Genomic DNA, 18,737 nt, shown 5'->3' on the forward strand with positions numbered 1-18,737 from the left:
CTGGATCAATTGAAATTTTCGAGACTGAGCTTGATCGATTTCTATTAGGCAAAGGTATCGAGGGATATGGATCAAAGGTGGTTAACTGGAGTCACGATACAGATCAGCCATGATCTAATTGAATGGAGGAATGGGCTCGAGGGGCTGAATTGGCCTATCTTGTTCCTTTCCAGAGTAGTGAACAAAAAGTAGACATGGAGCAGGATGGAGAGAAGGGTAGGAAGTTGTGAAAGCACAGGAAGAGAAGAGCCTTCAGAAAGCTGGAGCAAGAGCTTGAGTTTAAAGTGTGTCTGTCATGAACTCTGCTGCTTCACAGCCAATTAATTTTTTTTCAAGTATATGCGGTTGCCATTTCGAGCACAGCATAGTCTCCGAACAGCAGATTAGATGCATAACTAATCGTTTGGTTGAGGGGTTGAATACTGACCAGGACAACTCGCTGCTCTTTTTGAATAACTTGTGCCACATTTTAGGTGAACACAGCTTAATGTCGCAACCAAAGGCAGCACTTCTGACAATATAGCGGTCCCTCATTACTGCACTCGGATGTCGGCCTAGATTATGCTCAAGTCCTGGAGTGAGATTTGCACCCACAACCTTATAGAATCATCCAGCACAGTAGGAGGCATGGGCATCCTTCAGAAGTATAGTGCCCAGAATTAGACAATACTCTAGCTGAGGCCTTATCAGTGATTTATGAAGGTTTAGCATAAATGTAAATCATTGGCTTTATAAATATAGGCAGTCAAGGGTGTTCATTTAGTGAAGCTGATCAAGGTTAAAAGCAAGAAGGGAAGTTGAGCAGAACTTTGTAATAAAAGTTGGATGAAAACATTCTGCCCAACAGCAGCCATTTGGGTGACCTCCCAACCCGCGCCCGCCATAAACCTCAACTGCCCATATCTGATTCAGCATGAACTCTGCCCTCGGTGCCTCAAATTTAAATTCTCGTACTCCTGTTTAAATACCTTCATGGCCTTACCACCCCCCCCCCCCCCCCCCCCACTCTTTCTAACTTCCTCCAGCCGTATAAGTGCCCTCACTGAACTCGCCTTTACCCGGATTATGGTGTCTTGTGCATCCCTCACCCTTTGCCCTACCATTGGGGGTCATGCCTTCAGCCGCCTAAGCTTTAAGCTGTGGAATACCCTCTTGAGATTCCTCCCCCTTGCCACCTCCCCCTCTCCCTTTAAGACCCTCCTAATATTGCCTTTGGCTGGGTGTCCCATTTTCCGCTCGCACCTCTGTGGTGCCTTGGGACATTTTACAATGTTTAAAGGCGCGATACAGATGCCGATTGTTGCAGAATAAATTACTAGGGCAAGTAATTAAAATTGGAAATGGAAAATTTGAAGAAGCTGGGTAGCAGGGTCTTGGACCAAATGCGCTTTCCAGACTCTGCTGTCAGCTGGTTGGTACTGAAGGACACTACAGTAGCCTGAGTAATGGAATGCAAATTTGGCCATGGTTTTGGCTTCTAACTGGCTCCACGTACATGCGGTACACGGAGATTGCTGAATGGCGGTTGAGAGTGAACTGGATTCAGCTACACTGCCCCCCCCCCCCCCAAGGCTAACCTGACTAACAACCACCGCACCGAGGTACCCCATTAACAACCACCGCACCGAGGTACCCCATGGTTCTTGAGGCTCTCTGCCCAGTAAGGAATCTATGCCTTCAGGAGAGGAGAAAATTGAGTGGGGAGAATTTTTTTTTTTTTAAAGGCGCGAAAGACCTTGTGACCCATCTTTGTCATCCTATTCCCAAGAAAGCCCTGCTAATTAAGATAATAGGAACAAGAGAAGGCCATTCAGTCCTTTTGAGCCTGTTCCACTATTCCATTGGATCATGGCTGATCTGTATCTTAACTCCATCTTCTGTACGTGACCCTTAATACCCTTGCCTAACAAAAATCTATCCATCTCTGTTTTGAAATTTTCAATTGACCTCAGCCTCCAGCTTTTTGGGGGAGAGTGTTCCAGATTTCCACTACCCTTTGTATGAAGAAGGGTTTTCTGACATCACCCCTGAATGGCCTTGGTCTAATTTTAAAGTTACACCCCTTTTTTCTGGACTCCTTCCTAGAGGAAATAGTTTCTATCTACCCTATACAATCCTTTCATCATCTTAAACCCCTCAATTAGATCAGCCCTTAATCTTCTATACTCAAGGGAATTCAAGCCTAATCTATGCAACCTGTCCTCGTAATTTAACCTTTTTAGCCCCGGTATCATTCTAGTTAATCTATACTGCAAGATAAATATATCCTTCCTGAGGTGCGATGCGGTTGCTAAGTATTATGCCGTCGGCAGTGACTTGTATTATTTTGTGGATTGTTATTTTTATTTAAGAGCCTAAATTGAGTTCCGCTATTAATTCAATGGGGTAGTTTAGTCATTTGAGCAGCAGCCTCTAGACTGGGTTGCAGCCTTGGTACGGTGCACTTGACCGTTCATTTTTCTGAGATGGATAAGCTGAATACCACATTGTACGATGTTGAAAGAAAGTTGGGACTGAACATAAGAAATGGGAGCAGCAGTCGGCCATTTGGTCCCTCGAGCCTGCTCCGCCATTCAATAGGATCATGGCTGATCTTCCACCTCAACTCCACTTTCCTGCACTATCCCCAAATCCCTTAATATCCAAAAATCTATCGCTCTCTGTCTTGAATATACTCAACGACTGAGCCTCCACAGCCCTCTGGGGTAGAGAATTCCAAAGATTCACCACCCTCTGAGTGAAGAAATTTCTCCTCATCTCAGTCCTAAATGGCCGACCCCATATCCTGAGTCTGTGACCCCTGGTTCTAGACTCGCCAGTCAGAGGAAACATCCTCCCTGCATCTACCATGTAAGAATTTTGTATGTTTCAATGAGATCACCTCTCATTCTTCTAAGCTCTAGAGAATATAGGCCTAGTCTATTCAATCTCTTCTCATACGACAATCCCCCCCCATCCCAGGAATCAGTTTGGTGAACCTTTGTTGCACTCCCTCTCTGGCAAGATAAGGAGACCAAAACTGTACACAATACTCCAGGTGTCGTCTAACCAGGGCCCTGTATAGTTGCAGTAAGACGTCTTTACTCTTGTACGCAAATCCTTTTGTAATAAAGGCAACATACCATTTGCTTTCCTAATTGCTTGCTGTACCTGCATGTTAACTTTCAGTGATTCGTGAGCAGAACCTGTCACTGTATCTGTCTTTTTCCTGCCTCCTCTCAACTGAAATGCACCCAACTGCACCTCTGCATTAGTATTTTGTCTTCTATATTTGACATCGATAGTCCCCAATAGGGAACTCGGGATAAACATCTTTACCGAAAGAGTGATTAGAATGTAGAACTCTCTACCACCAGGAGTCGTTGAGGCGAATAGCATAGATGCATTTAAGGGGAAGCTAGATAAATACCCGAGAACGAAAGGAATAGAAAATTCTGCTGATAGGGTGAAATGAAGAGGGGTGGGAGGAGGCGTAGGTGGAGCATAGACCAGTTGGACTGAATGGCCTGTTTCTGTGCTGTAAATTCTGTGTAAATCTATGAAGCCTGTATTAATCTTTGCTCATTTACTTTAGCATTGAAAACGAATGGCATAGTTTACGCTAACGCATTGTAAAATGTTATTTCATCGCTTTGACCAGATGCCATGCCAGTGCGACAGTGTTCAGTCTGCAGTATAGACGGTCACTGTATGGACCTGGTCAGTTTCATTTGTGGAGCTCTCCTCTCCATTGCTCTAGTAGGAGTATTCCAAAAGGAATAGATTGGGAAGATTATTAAAAGACTTGCATTTCTATAGCGCCTTTCATGACCTTAGGACGTCCCAAAGCACTTCACAGCCAATGAAGTACTTTGCAGTGTAGTTACTGTTGTAATGTAGGAAACGCAATGGCTAATTTGCGCACAGCAAGCTCCCGCAAACAACAATGACCAAATAATTTCTTTGTGATGCTGATTGAGAGATAAATATTGACCAGGACACCGGGAATAACTCCCCTGCTCTTCTTTGAAATCATGTAATGGGATCTTTTACATCCACCCAAGAGAGCTTGGTTTAACATCTCATCCGAAAGACGGTGACAGTGCAGCACTCCCTCAGCACTGCTCGCCCAGTTAGCCCAGATTTTTGTGCTCAAATCTCTGGGGTGGGACTTGAACCCACAACCTTCTAACTCTATTTAGGAGTCACGCTCGATCACACCCTGTGGTATAGACAGCATCTCCAGAAACTAAAGAGTAGGGTCAACTTGATCCAGAAACTCGCCGGATCCACATGGGGAGCAGATGCTCAAACCCTCCGTACGGCAGCACTCGCCCTGGTGTACTCTACAGTGGAGTACTGCTTTCCGGCACGGCTATCAAGTCCGCATGTCAAATCCATTGATGTCCAGCTGAATTCTACTATGAGAATTATCACCAGTACGCTTTTATCGACACCCAGCACCTTGGCTGCCCGTGCTTGTAAACCGCACCACCACACCTACACCCTGAATATGCAGTCTCCAGAGAATACAATCGTTACACCAGTAAAGACATGCCGAGCCAGGCCAACACCAGCAAAGATATGCCAATCCGGGCCGACTTGAACAACCTACCACCAACCCGTCTCAAATGTAGAAGGCCATTTTGGACCGTCGCCGAAGCCCTTCCGCGATCTCCTCTCAACCTTGATGACCGATGGCGCAATGCCCAAAGATGTGCGGGTTAGGTTGATTGGCTATGATAAAATTGACCCTTAGTGTTAGGGGGATTAAATACGTGGGGTTACGGGGATAGGGTGGGATATGTGTTGGTGTAGGGGTTACGGGGATCGGGTGGGATATGCGTCGGTGCAGGCTCGATGGGCCGAAATGGCCTCTATCTGCACTGTGAGATTTCTGTGAACTGCGACATACGGAATGGATTCCTTAGAGAGCCCCACAGTACAACCTGAAGGATTAAACCTTGCAACAGTGGACAACCATCAACTGCCTCAGAAGCGCTCATGGTAGATGCTGCCACCTTCTCTATAGATGGAAGATGAAAGCAGCCCCATCATGTGACTGTGGAGGTCCTAATCAGACCCTGGAGCACAGAGCACTGCCCTCAGAGGAAATTCACAGGCAGCCTGCAAGATATCCACTCTGTTACACCGCAAGCTTTGGCCTGGATATCTGACTTGCATACTGACATTTTTTGCTTTGCTACTACCACACGAAAGCAGAGTCTAAAAGTGCTGGAGGGAGAGGTTACATTTCACAACCGTTACCCTTTTTGTGAATTGACAGCGTTAATAGTAACTATTGTTGGTGTAGTCCCTAAGATGGACGGCCCCTTTAACGCCTTGTGGTGTTAGTGCAACACCACCAGGATGGAACTTTCATCGAATGTTTAGCTGTGTTCCCTTGGTAACTGAGGATACTTTCTACGTCACGTGACTGGCTAACTCTCCGCCGGTTGGTGGAGCGCATGTAACGAAAGTCCTGATTGGCAACAGGACAAACCCACCTTAACTGTGCCGGAGCCGCAGCTCTGTTTTGACCGGAGTTACAATGGACCCCGAGTGTCCTCAATTGCAAGGTTGGTCATTTCCCAGCTCTGAAATCCTAAAAATGCAAAACGCTTAAAATCTTAAAACATGCAAAAATTAAATATTGTTTCTTTTATGTTTTCTTTTTAGCAGTTTCTGAAATTACCAAATTGGCAGGTAATTTTAATGTTATTTCTCTCTCTTGCTTGGAGCTCCTTGATGGGCCTTTTACTTAAACCTGCAGGCTTTACAATCGGGGTTTCAGGTACACCTGAAATCCGCAGATGAAACTCCACTCGGTAAAAGCACTGTTAAGATGGTAAAAGGAAAGGGGGAGAGGTGGGGGGAGGCGAAACATTGCAGTTTGAAGTTCTGGAAGAGAATGGATGAGAGAGGATGTGCAATAAATGTAAATGACAAGACATTCGAAATAGAAACGGAAATTGCTGGAAATACACAGGGGCCACTCCCCATCTGTAAAGAAAAAAGAGGCATGTTTCATCAGAACCCAACTCTAAGGCTGGGAAAAGGTGGGGAGGGGGAGGTGGTGATAGAAAGGGAAACTGCAAAGGAAATTCAATATGGAGATGCCTACGCCACCTGCATTTTACCTACTGAGATATCTCCCTGTAGACCAAATCCAACAGACATTGGCCTATCACAACATCACATTGTGAAGTCTCCTTATCTTGGCAAACAGGAGAAGGAGAAATCTGAAAGGACCCTCCGGTGAAGGTAAATAACCCTGCCCTCCCCCACCCACTCCAGATAAAAAGGAGAAAGAACACAATAGTTCAGCCATGGTCTTATTGAATGGCGGAGCAGGCTCGAGGGGCCTAGTCCTGTTCCTATTTCTTATGTTCTTACAAATCCTATGGTGCTCCCTCTTAATTAAATCTAGCTGTTGCAAAAGGTGGGAAACTTTATTGCGATCTGTCTGCAGTGTGTACCATCTACAAGATGCACTGCAGCAACTCGCCAAGGCTTCTTCGACAGCACCTCCCAAAACCACCTAGAAGGACAAGGGCAGCAGGCACGTGGGAGCACCACCACCTCCAAGTTCCCCTCCAAGTCACGCACCATCCTGACTTGGAAATATATCACCGATCCTTCATCGTCGCTGGGTCAAAATCCTGGAACTTTCTCCGTAACAGCACCGTGGGAGTACCTTCACCACACGGACTGCAGCGGTTCAAGAAGGCGGCTCACCACCACCTTCTCGAGGCCAACTAGAGATGGGCAATAAAAGCTGGCCCTGCCAGCGATGCCCACATCCCGTGAATGAATAAGAAAAAGATAAGACATCAATATATGGGGAAAATATGGCATCTGATAGATATTGGGTATTCCTTGTGAAGGTTTGCCTGAATATGCACTAATTGAAATGGCAGTCTTCTGGACTGTGTGGAGGAGCCCTTCATTTAAGAATTACTCTTCAATGGGAGGCAGTTATTAAAGATAAGCGCACATGAAGGCTAGTCCTTTTATTTCAAGTATTTTTCTCGCTACAGTTATTAACTTTTAGAAGAGTTTTTCTGTCAAAAAAAAAAGGGTGGTTCTTTTCCAGAAAATCTGAGCAAAACCGAAAACTCAATGATTGAAAGGGGTCAGAGGTTCCCTGGGCGATCCCTCTTTGGCACGACGTTGGATAGCAGAGGTTTCTACGAAGGTAAAGAACTACATAAACCGTAATGATTTGCAGCTGGATTTGTAAGCTGGCTGCTGCGCTACTAACGGTATTTTCCTTGTAAACTGAAGGCGTGTAGCATCACATGTTGGATTGTTGAATGGCATCATTGTGCCGCATCATGGAGTGTATTAATGTTTTTCATCCTGGATTTTTCCTTCCAATACACACGCACACTTGCCTGCACACACACGCCCACTCACGCATACACCCTGCTCTCACGTGCCCGCTCTCACGCATACACCCTGCTCTCACGCATACACCTTGCTCTCACATGCCCACTCTCACGCACACATGCCCGCTCTCACTCACTCACACGCTCACACACCGTTGAATTCCCAATTTCAATTTTTGTTGCAGTGCAGTTACCGCTCCATAGGACCTTGGTTCAATGGCTCATCCTTGTGCTTGTCAGCCGTGGCTCAGTGGGTAGCACTCTCGCCTCTGAGTCAGAAGGTTGTGGGTTCAAGTCCCACTCCTGAGACTCGAGCACAAAATGTAGGCTGACGCTCCCAGTGCAGTACTGAGGGAGCGCTGCACTGTCGGAGGAGCCGTCCATCGGATGAGATGTTAAACCGAGGCCCTGTCTGCTCTCAGTTGGATGAAAAAGATCCCGTGGCACTATTTTGAAGAAATACCTGATGTCCAAGCCTTCCAGTGCATGAGAATGCCCTGAGGTGCTTGCTCAGGTAGGTCAGATATAGTGTGGGTCATATGTATCGTAGCGCTTCCACAGAAACCCCACAGTGCAGATAGAGGCCATTTCGGCCTATCGAGCCTGCACCGACACATATCCCACCCGATCCCCGTAACCCCTACACCAACACATATCCCACCCTATCCCCGTAACCCCACGTATTTACTCCCCCTAACACTAAGGGTCAATTTATCATAGCCAATCAACCTAACCCGCACATCTTTGGACTGTGGGAGGAAACCGGAGCACCCGTAGGAAACCCACGTAAACACAGGGAGAATGTGCAAACTCCACACAGACAGTCGCCCGAGGCCGGATTCGAACCCGGGTCCCTGGCGCTGTGAAGCAACAGTGCTAACCACTATGCCACCGTGCTGCCCATATGGATGCAGTACAAATCAAGCGTGCTCCCCATTGGCTTGTGTTGGGTACTTTTCCCTAGGGGGGCCGGGTAACTGTTTTAGACTGGTCAAACTCCATGTAGGAGGCAAGAACCTCACATTTGGCCAAGGGCAGAAAAAGAGAATCAGTCAATCAATAATCAAATAATTATAGGGAACAGTAGCATATTGGTTATGTTACTGGACTAATGATCCGGAGACTTGAGTTCAAATCCCACCATGGCAGCTGGGGAATTTAAATTCAATAAAAAGCTAGTATCAGTCATAAAACCCCATCTGGTTCACTAATGTCCTTTAGGGAAGGAAATCTGCCGTCCTTACCCGGTCTGTCCTATATGTGACTCCAGACCCACAGCAATGTGGTTGACTCTTAACTGCCCTCTGAAATGGTCTAGCAAGCCACTCAGTTGTCACCACCCTCTTCTCGAGGGCAATTAGGGATGGGCAATAAATGCTGGCCTTGCCAGCGACGCCCACATCCCCCAAAAATATTTCAAACCCAATTTCCTCCGTTGAAAGGAAATTACGTAACCCAGTGTGCTGCCCAGTTCCTAAATGATTCCTCTTCTGAATTTCAGGGCTATCTGAGGAACAACAACTTGTTGATAAGTCAAGTGATGCCCATGCCCAGCCTTATCAGCAACCAGTGCCTCAGTTGGCACAAAGCAGGGGCAAACTTTGCAGAGAACCAGTCGGCACTCCTAAAGCGGCACAGTGGAGCTGCCTTGATTCCGAGAGAATGTTGAGATCAAAAACAAAAAGCGCCAAGAGGACAAGCGGCACCAAACTTGAAATCACACCTGGCTCGCCCTGTGTTTGCAAGCCTGGACCAAGGAAGCATCACGAAGCAATGGCCCTCAGCCCTGATGGAAGCATCAGCGAGAGGCAAATCGACAACGAGATGGTCCCTGTGCAAAGAGAGATGTCTGGCATGCAATCACCATTGTCCGAGACTCCAGAGCGGCTTCCGAGCCGAGAAGAGGAGTGTGTAATTCCCCTAAATATTAAGCATAAGTTTGGGAGCCAAGTTGTGGATGAGGTCCTAACGAATGACGAGGTTAGTTGGAAAGAACACTTGTATCGCTGGCTTCTACTTGTAACACAGTAAATCCCAATTGTCCAAACTCGCAAGCCCTTTTTCTCCCCTCTTTTTATTTGCTCTTCCTTTTGTCTACTGTCCCTTATTTGACTTGTCTCGTAGAATAGAACAGCACAGAAGGAGGCCATTCGGCCCATCGAGTCTGCGCCGGCTCTTTCGAAGAGCAATCCAGTCAGTCCCACTCCCCTCGCTCTTTCCCCAGATCCCTGCAATTGTTTCTCCTTCAAGTATTTATCCAATTCCCTTTTGAAAGCTACTGTTGAATCTGTATCTACCACCCTATCAGGCAGCGCATTCCAAATCCTCACCACTCGTTGCTTAAAAAGGTTTTTCCTCAAGTCGCCTCTGGTTCTTTTGCCAATCACCTTAAATCTGTGTCCTCTGGTTATCGACCCTTCAGCCATTGGAAACAGTTTCTCCTCATTTACTCTGTCTAAACCCTTCATGGTTTTAAACACCTCCAAACATAACTCCCCTCCTTTACTCCAAGAAGTTGAGTCTGAGGGAAAGCTCTGCATAAGTATTCCTAGATCCTCCAAGGTCATTAAGCCAAATTATAGAATACATACGAAACCTTCAGTATTAAACCGTGACCTGCCATGTTCAGGACAACATCTTCCCTCCACCTGCCACCCCCCCCATGGTGAACAGAAAATCAATATGGTCTATACAGTATATGCTCATATTAGACTACAGCTGTCCCTGTAAATCTCCAGTCCCATTGGCAACTGATTCATCGAGCACCTTTTTGGAAGGAATTAATTATCAACTACTTTTACTGGGAATCTATTCTGCACCGGGGAATAGTTTTGTCTTTTTTTCTCTCTCTCGCTTTCTCTCTCTCTCTCTCTCTCTCTCTCTCTCTCTCGCTCTCGCTTTCTCTCAATCTCTCTCTCGCTTTCTCGATCTCTCTCTTGCTTTCTCTCGATCTCTTTCTCGATATCTCTCTCTCGCTTTCTCTATCTCGCATTCTCGATATCTCTCTCTCGCTTTCTCTATCTCTCTCTCGCTTTCTCGATCTCTCTCTCGCTTTCTCGATATCTCTCTCGCTTTCTCTATCTCTCTCTCGCTTTCTCGATATCTCTCTCTCGCTTTCTCGATATCTCTCTCTCGCTTTCTCGATCTCTCTCTCGCTTTCTCGATATCTCTCTCGCTTTCTCTATCTCTCTCGCTTCCTCGATATCTCTCTCTCGCTTTCTCGATATCTCTCTCTCGCTTTCTCGATCTCTCTCTCGCTTTCTCGATATCTCTCTCTCGCTTTCTCTATCTCTCGCTTTCTCGATATCTCTCGCTTTCTCGATATCTCTCGCTTTCTCGATATCTCTCTCGCTTTCTCGATATCTCTCTCGCTTTCTCGATATCTCTCTCGCTTTCTCGATATCTCTCTCTCGCTTTCTCGATATCTCTCTCGCTTTCTCGATATCTCTCTCTCGCTTTCTCGATATCTCTCGCTTTCTCGATATCTCTCTCTAGCTTTCTCGATATCTCTCTCGCTTTCTATATCTCGCTTTCTCGATCTCTCTCGCTTTCTCGATATCTCTCGCTTTCTCTACCTCTCTCGCTTTCTCGATATCTCTCTCTCGCTTTCTCGATATCTCTCTCTCGCTTTCTCGTTATCTCTCTCGCTTTCTCGATATCTCTCTCGCTTTCTCGATATCTCTCTCGCTTTCTCGATATCTCTCTCGCTTTCTCGATACATCTCTCGCTTTCTCGATATATCTCTCGCTTTCTCTCTCTCTCGCTTTCTCTATCTCTCTCTCGCTTTCTCTATCTCTCGCTTTCTCTATCTCTCTCTCGCTTTCTCTATCTCTCGCTTTATCTCTCTCTCTCGCTTTCTCTATCTCTCTCTCGCTTTCTCTATCTCTCTCTCGCTTTCTCTATCTCTCTCGCTTTCTCTATCTCTCTCTCTCGCTTTCTCTATCTCTCGCTTTCTCTATCTCTCTCTCGCTTTCTCGATATCTCTCTCGCTTTCTCTATCTCTCTCTCGCTTTCTCTATCTCTCTCTCGCTTTCTCGATACCTCTCTCGCTTTCTCGATACCTCTCTCGCTTTCTCGATATCTCTCTCTCGCTTTCTCGACCTCTCTCTCGCTTTCTCGACCTCTCTCTCGCTTTCTCGACCTCTCTCTCGCTTTCTCGATCTCTCTCGCTTTCTCGATCTCTCTCTCGCTTTCTCGATCTCTCTCTCTCGCTTTCTCGATCTCTCTCGCTTTCTCTCTCTCTCGCTTTCTCTCTCTCGCTTTCTCTCGCTTTCTCGATCTCTCTCTCTCTCTCGCTTTCTCGATCTCTCTCGCTTTCTCGATCTCTCGCTTTCGCGATCTCTCTCGCTTTCGCGATCTCTCTCTCGCTTTCTCGATCTCTCTCTCGCTTTCTCGATCTCTCTCTCTCGCTTTCTCGATCGCTCTCGCTTTCTCGATCGCTCTCGCTTTCTCGATATCTCTCTCGCTTTCTCGATATCTCTCTCTCGCTTTCTCGATCTCTCTCGCTTTCTCGATATCTCTCTCTCGCTTTCTCGATATCTCTCGCTTTCTCTATCTCTCGCTTTCTCGATATCTCTCTCTCGCTTTCTCGATATCTCTCGCTTTCTCTATCTCTCTCGCTTTCTCTATCTCTCTCGCTTTCTCTATCTCTCGCTTTCTCGACATCTCTCTCTCGCTTTCTCTATCTCTCTCTCGCTTTCTCTATCTCTCTCTCGCTTTCTCGATATCTCTCGCTTTCTCGATATCTCTCTCTCGCTTTCTCGATATCTCTCTCTCGCTTTCTCGATATCTCTCTCGCTTTCTCGCTATCTCTCTCTCGCTTTCTCTATCTCTCTCTCGCTTTCTCGATATCTCTCTCTCGCTTTCTCGATCTCTCTCGCTTACTCGATCTCTCTCTCTCGCTTTCTCGATCTCTCTCGCTTTCTCGATCTCTCTCTCGCTTTCTCGATCTCTCTCTCTCGCTTTCTCGATCTCTCTCGCTTTCTCGATCTCTCTCTCTCGCTTTCTCGATCTCTCTCTCTCGCTTTCTCGATCTCTCTCGCTTTCTCGATATCTCTCTCGCTTTCTCGATCTCTCTCTCGCTTTCTCGATCTCTCTCTCGCTTTCTCGATCTCTCTCTCGCTTTCTCGATCTCTCTCTCGCTTTCTCGATCTCGCTTTCTCTCTCTCGCTTTCTCTATCTCGCTTTCTCGATCTCTCTCTCGCTTTCTCGATCTCTCTCTCGCTTTCTCGATATCTCCCTCTCGCTTTCTCGATATCTCTCTCTCGCTTTCTCTATCTCTCTCTCGCTTTCTCTATCTCTCTCTCGCTTTCTCGATCTCTCTCTCGCTTTCTCGATCTCTCTCTCGCTTTCTCGATCTCTCTCTCGCTTTCTCGATCTCTCTCTCGCTTTCTCGATCTCTCTCTCTCGCTTTCTCGATCTCTCTCGCTTTCTCGATCGCTCTCTCGCTTTCTCGATCTCTCTCTCGCTTTCTCGATCTCTCTCTCGCTTTCTCGATCTCTCTCTCGCTTTCTCGATCTCTCTCTCGCTTTCTCGATCTCTCGCTTTCTCGATCTCTCTCTCGCTTTCTCGATCTCTCTCTCGCTTTCTCGATCTCTCGCTTTCTCGATCTCTCTCTCGCTTTCTCGATCTCTCTCTCGCTTTCTCGATCTCTCGATCTCTCTCTCGCTTTCTCTCTCTCTCGCTTTCTCTCTCTCTCGCTTCCTCGATCTCTCTCTCGTTTTCTCGATCTCTCTCTCGCTTTCTCTCTCTCCCTCTCGCTTTCTCTATCTCTCTCTCGCTTTCTCTATCTCTGTCTCGCTTTCTCTATCTCTCTCTCGCTTTCTCTATCTCTCTCTCGCTTTCTCTATCTCTCTCTCGCTTTCTCTAACTCTCTCTCGCTTTCTCTATCTCTCTCTCGCTTTCTCGATCTCGCTCTCGCTTTCTCTATCTCTCTCTCGCTTTCTCTCTCGCTTTCTCTATCTCTCGCTTTCTCGATCTCTCTCTCGCTTTCTCGATCTCTCTCTCGCTTTCTCGATCTCTCTCGCTTTCTCTCTCTCGCTTTCTCTCTCTCGCTTTCTCTCTCTCGCTTTCTCTCTCTCGCTTTCTCGATCTCTCTCTCTCGCTTTCTCGATATCTCTCGCTTTCTCTATCTCTCTCTCGCTTTCTCTATCTCTCTCGCTTTCTCGATATCTCTCTCTCGCTTTCTCGATCTCTCTCGCTTTCTCGATCTCTCTCTCGCTTTCTCGATCTCTCTCGCTTTCTCGATCTCTCTCGCTTTCTCGATCTCTCTCTCGCTTTCTCGATCTCTCTCGCTTTCTCGATCTCTCTCGCTTTCTCGATCTCTCTCTCGCTTTCTCGATCTCTCTCTCGCTTTCTCGATCTCTCTCTCGCTTTCTCGATCTCTCTCTCGCTTTCTCGATCTCTCTCTCTCTCGATCTCTCGCTTTCTCGATCTCTCTCTCGCTTTCTCGATCTCTCTCTCGCTTTCTCGATCTCTCTCTCGTTTGCTCGATCTCTCTCTCGCTTTCTCGATCTCTCTCTCGCTTTCTCGATATCTCCCTCTCGCTTTCTCTATCTCCCTCTCGCTTTCTCTATCTCTCTCTCGCTTTCTCTCTCTCTCGCTTGCTCTATCTCTCTCTCGCTTTCTCTATCTCTCTCTCGCTTTCTCTATCTCTCTCTCGCTTTCTCTATCTCTCTCTCGCTTTCTCTATCTCTCTCTCGCTTTCTCTATCTCTCTCTCGCTTTCTCTATCTCTCTCTTTCTCGATATCTCTCTCTCGCTTTCTCGATATCTCTCTCGCTTTCTCGATATCTCTCTCTCGCTTTCTCGATCTCTCTCTCGCTTTCTCGATCTCTCTCTCGCTTTCTCGATCTCTCTCGCTTTCTCGATCTCTCTCTCGCTTTCTCGATCTCTCTCGCTTTCTCGATCTCTCTCTCGCTTTCTCGATCTCTCTCTCGCTTTCTCGATCTCTCTCTCGCTTTCTCGATCTCTCGCTTTCTCGATCTCTCTCTCGCTTTCTCGATCTCTCTCTCGCTTTCTCGATCTCTCTCTCGCTTTCTCGATCTCTCTCTCGCTTTCTCGATCTCTCTTTCGCTTTCTCGATATCTCCCTCTCGCTTTCTCGATATCTCCCTCTCGCTTTCTCTATCTCCCTCTCGCTTTCTCTATCTCCCTCTCGCTTTCTCTATCTCTCTCTCGCTTTATCTCTCTCTCGCTTTCTCTATCTCTCTCTCGCTTTCTCTATCTCTCTCTCGCTTTCTCTATCTCTCGCTTTCTCTATCTCTCTCTCGCTTTCTCTATCTCTCTCTCGCTTTCTCTATCTCTCTCGCTTTCTCTATCTCTCTCTCGCTTTCTCTATCTCTCTCTCGCTTTCTCTATCTCTCTCTCGCTTTCTCTCTCTCTCGCTTTCTCTATCTCTCGCTTTCTCGATCTCTCTCGCTTTCTCGATCTCTCTCTCGCTTTCTCGATCTCTCTCTCGCTTTCTCGATCTCTCTCTCGCTTTCTCGATCTCTCTCTCGCTTTCTCGATCTCTCTCTCGCTTTCTCGATCTCTCTCGCTTTCTCGATCTCTCTCTCGCTTTCTCGATCTCTTTCTCGCTTTCTCGATATCTCTCTCTCGCTTTCTCGATATCTCTCTCTCACTTTCTCGATATCTCTCTCTCGCTTTCTCGACCTCTCTCTCGCTTTCTCTCTCTCTCTCTCGCTTTCTCTTTCTCTCTCTCGCTTTCTCTATCTCTCTCTCGCTTTCTCTATCTCTCTCTCTCGCTTTCTCGATATCTCTCTCTCGCTTTCTCGACCTCTCTCTCGCTTTCTCGATCTCTCTCGCTTTCTCGATCTCTCTCGCTTTCTCTCTCTCTCGCTTTCTCTCTCTCTCTCGCTTTCTCTCTCTCTCTCTCGCTTTCTCTCTCTCGCTTTCTCGATCTCTCTCTCTCGCTTTCTCGATCTCTCTCTCTCGCTTTCTCGATCTCTCTCTCTCGCTTTCTCAATCTCTCTCGCTTTCTCGATCTCTCTCTCTCGCTTTCTCTCTCTCTCTCTCTCGCTTTCTCTCTCTCTCTCTCTCGCTTTCTCGATCTCTCTCTCTCGCTTTCTCGATCTCTCTCGCTTTCGCGATCTCTCTCTCGCTTTCGCGATCTCTCGCTTTCTCGATCTCTCGCTCTCGCTTTCTCGATCTCTCTCTCTCTCGCTTTCTCGATCTCTCGTTTTCTCGATCTCTCTCTCTCGCTTTCTCGATCTCTCGCTCTCGCTTTCTCGATCTCTCACGCTCTCGCTTTCTCGATCTCTCTCGCTTTCTCGATCTCTCGCTCTCGCTTTCTCGATCTCTCGCTCTCGCTTTCTCGATCTCTCGCTCTCGCTTTCTCGATCTCTCGCTCTCGCTTTCTCGATCTCTCGCTCTCGCTTTCTCGATCTCTCGCTCTCGCTTTCTCGATCTCTCGCTCTCGCTTTCTCGATCTCTCGCTTTCTCGATGTCTCGCTCTCGCTTTCTCTCTCTCGCTCTCGCTTTCTCGATCTCTCGCTCTCGCTTTCTCGATCTCTCCCTCTCGCTTTCTCGATCTCTCGCTCTCGCTTTCTCGATATCTCGCTCTCGCTTTCTCTCTCTCTCGCTTTCTCGATCTCTCGCTTTCTCGATCTCTCTCTCGCTTTCTCGATCTCTCTCTCGCTTTCTCGATCTCTCTCTCGCTTTCTCGATCTCTCTCTCGCTTTCTCGATCTCTCTCTCGCTTTCTCTATCTCTCGCTTTCTCGATATCTCTCTCTCGCTTTCTCGATATCTCTCGCTTTCTCGATATCTCTCTCTCGCTTTCTCGATATCTCTCGCTTTCTCGATATCTCTCTCTCGCTTTCTCTATCTCTCTCTCGCTTTCTCTATCTCTCTCTCGCTTTCTCTATCTCTCTCTCGCTTTCTCGACCTCTCTCTCGCTTTCTTGATCTCTCTCTCTCGCTTTCTCGATCTCTCTCGCTTTCTCTCTCTCTCGCTTTCTCTCTCTCTCTCGCTTTCTCTCTCTCTCTCTCGCTTTCTCTCTCTCGCTTTCTCGATCTCTCTCTCTCGCTTTCTCGATCTCTCCCTCTCGCTTTCTCGATCTCTCTCTCTCTCGCTTTCTCGATCTCTCCCTCTCGCTTTCTCGATCTCTCTCTCTCTCGCTTTCTCGATCTCTCTCGCTTTCTCGATCTCTCTCTCTCGCTTTCTCGATCTCTCTCGCTTTCGCGATCTCTCTCTCGCTTTCGCGATCTCTCTCGCTTTCGCGATCTCCCTCGCTTTCTCGATCTCTCGCTCTCGCTTTCTCGATCTCTCGCTCTCGCTTTCTCGATCTCTCTCTCGCTTTCTCGATCTCTCTCTCTCGCTTTCTCGATCTCTTGCTCTCGCTTTCTCGATCTCTTGCTCTCGCTTTCTCGATCTCTCTCGCTTTCTCGATCTCTCGCTCTCGCTTTCTCGATCTCTCGCTCTCGCTTTCTCGATCTCTCGCTCTCGCTTTCTCGATCTCTCGCTCTCGCTTTCTCGATCTCTCGCTCTCGCTTTCTCGATCTCTCGCTCTCGCTTTCTCGATCTCTCGCTCTCGCTCTCTCGCTCTCGCTTTCTCGATCTCTCGCTCTCGCTTTCTCGATATCTCTCGCTCTCGCTTTCTCGATATCTCGCTCTCGCTTTCTCGATATCTCTCTCTCGCTTTCTCGATATCTCTCTCTCGCTTTCTCGATATCTCTCTCTCGCTTTCTCGATCTCTCTCTCTCGCTTTCTCGATCTCTCTCGCTTTCGCGATCTCTCTCTCGCTTTCGCGATCTCTCTCGCTTTCGCGATCTCTCTCGCTTTCGCGATCTCCCTCGCTTTCTCGATCTCTCGCTCTCGCTTTCTCGATCTCTCGCTCTCGCTTTCTCGATCTCTCGCTCTCGCTTTCTCGATCTCTCTCTCTCTCGCTTTCTCGATCTCTCTCTCTCGCTTTCTCGATCTCTCGCTCTCGCTTTCTCGATCTCTCGCTCTCGCTTTCTCGATCTCTCTCGCTTTCTCGATCTCTCGCTCTCGCTTTCTCGATCTCTCGCTCTCGCTTTCTCGATCTCTCGCTCTCGCTTTCTCGATCTCTCGCTCTCGCTTTCTCGATCTCTCGCTCTCGCTTTCTCGATCTCTCTCTCTCGCTCTCGCTTTCTCGATCTCTCGCTCTCGCTTTCTCGATCTCTCGCTCTCGCTTTCTCGATATCTCTCGCTCTCGCTTTCTCGATATCTCTCGCTCTCGCTTTCTCGATATCTCGCTCTCGCTTTCTCGATATCTCTCTCTCGTTTTCTCGATATCTCTCTCTCGCTCTCTCGATATGTCTCTCTCGCTCTCTCTCGATCGCTCTCTCCCGCTCGCTCGATCGCTCTCTCCCGCTCGCTCGATCCCGCTCGCTCGCTCGCTCGCTCGATCTCGCCCGCTCGCTCTCTCCCGCTCACGCTCCCTCGCTCGCACTCCTTCGCCCTCCCCCTCCCTCTCGCTTTTCTCTCTCGCTTTTCTCTCTCGCTTTTCTCTTGTTTTCCCTTTCCCCTCTTGCTAGCTCTCTCTCTTTGTGTCTTTCTTTGTGTCTCTTTTTGTCTTTCTTTCTGTCTCTCCAACAAGTAGCTACGAAATAGGACAGTGTTTTGTTAAACTGCGTCACAATTGTGATACTTCTGTACATTTTAAGGCTGTTTCTGGTTTTTAATCGCCGGATAAGTGCATGAGGAAATTACGAAAATGACAAAAGCAGCATTTTAGTAAAGGGCCGATCAGGAACTGGGGTATGTCGACATTAAATGAGCTTCGGATTGGCTCAGTTGTGATGCCCCCCATGGGGTAATGGCCTCAGACACTCACTGGGTTCACACACGCGAAAATTGGTCACTGATGCCAATGGAGCCGTACCCCACGTGACTCCATGCCTCCCAAGGGAAAATTGGAGGGGGAAAAAATGTATTACTTGATTTATCTGTTCATACAGCCACCCTGGCCTGCTTTTTATTGTTGTTTGTGTGAAGGTTAAGAAGTTTTTGAATCGGAAAGAGCGGCCATCAAAGAGCTCGGATGCTGAGGGTTCCACAATGCAGCCACAGGAGAGCGGCACTGATCATATAGACTGGTACGAAAAGATAGGCTATCCTCTCCGATGTAACATCTTCCCAGGTACTGCCAATTCTTGCTAAAAGTCTGACATAAAATATTCACTTAAAACATTCACTGTGTTCTTGCTAAAACATTGGTGTAGGTAATTCACTTGACGAGGAGGGGAAAATGTCCTGTTCCTACATAAGGCACTTCATTGGCTGTAAGTTATACAGGCCCTTGGTGAGACCACACCTGGAGTACCGTGTGCAGGTTTGGTCTCCTTACCTAAGAAAGGATATACTTGGCATAGAGGGAGTGCAGCGAAGGTTCACCAGACTGATTCCT

At 47.5% G+C, this 18,737-nt stretch overlaps 1 protein-coding gene across 4 annotated transcripts in view; it reads left to right on the forward strand.

Annotated features, from left to right (window-relative positions):
- The first annotated feature begins 4,845 nt into the window (after positions 1-4,845).
- Positions 4,846-18,737, forward strand: part of cimip4 (ciliary microtubule inner protein 4) — a 29,259-nt gene continuing 15,367 nt past the window's right edge. Inside the window, exons 1-5 of one of the 4 annotated variants that reach the window (XM_085969616.1) lie at positions 4,846-5,558; positions 5,659-5,685; positions 7,076-7,177; positions 8,872-9,350; positions 18,326-18,470. In XM_085969616.1, coding sequence (XP_085825742.1) covers positions 5,531-5,558; positions 5,659-5,685; positions 7,076-7,177; positions 8,872-9,350; positions 18,326-18,470 — 781 coding nt within the window. In that variant the 5' untranslated portion in view covers positions 4,846-5,530. The remainder of the gene's footprint in view (positions 5,559-5,658; positions 5,686-7,075; positions 7,178-8,871; positions 9,351-18,325; positions 18,471-18,737) is intronic. The other 3 variants (XM_085969615.1, XM_085969613.1, XM_085969614.1) reach the window with 3 other exon arrangements.

The sequence above is a fragment of the Somniosus microcephalus genome, chromosome 28, assembly GCF_052327205.1.
Source record: "Somniosus microcephalus isolate GS21.2 chromosome 28, FLI_Smic_1.0, whole genome shotgun sequence".
Classification (NCBI taxonomy): Eukaryota; Metazoa; Chordata; class Chondrichthyes; order Squaliformes; family Somniosidae; genus Somniosus; species Somniosus microcephalus.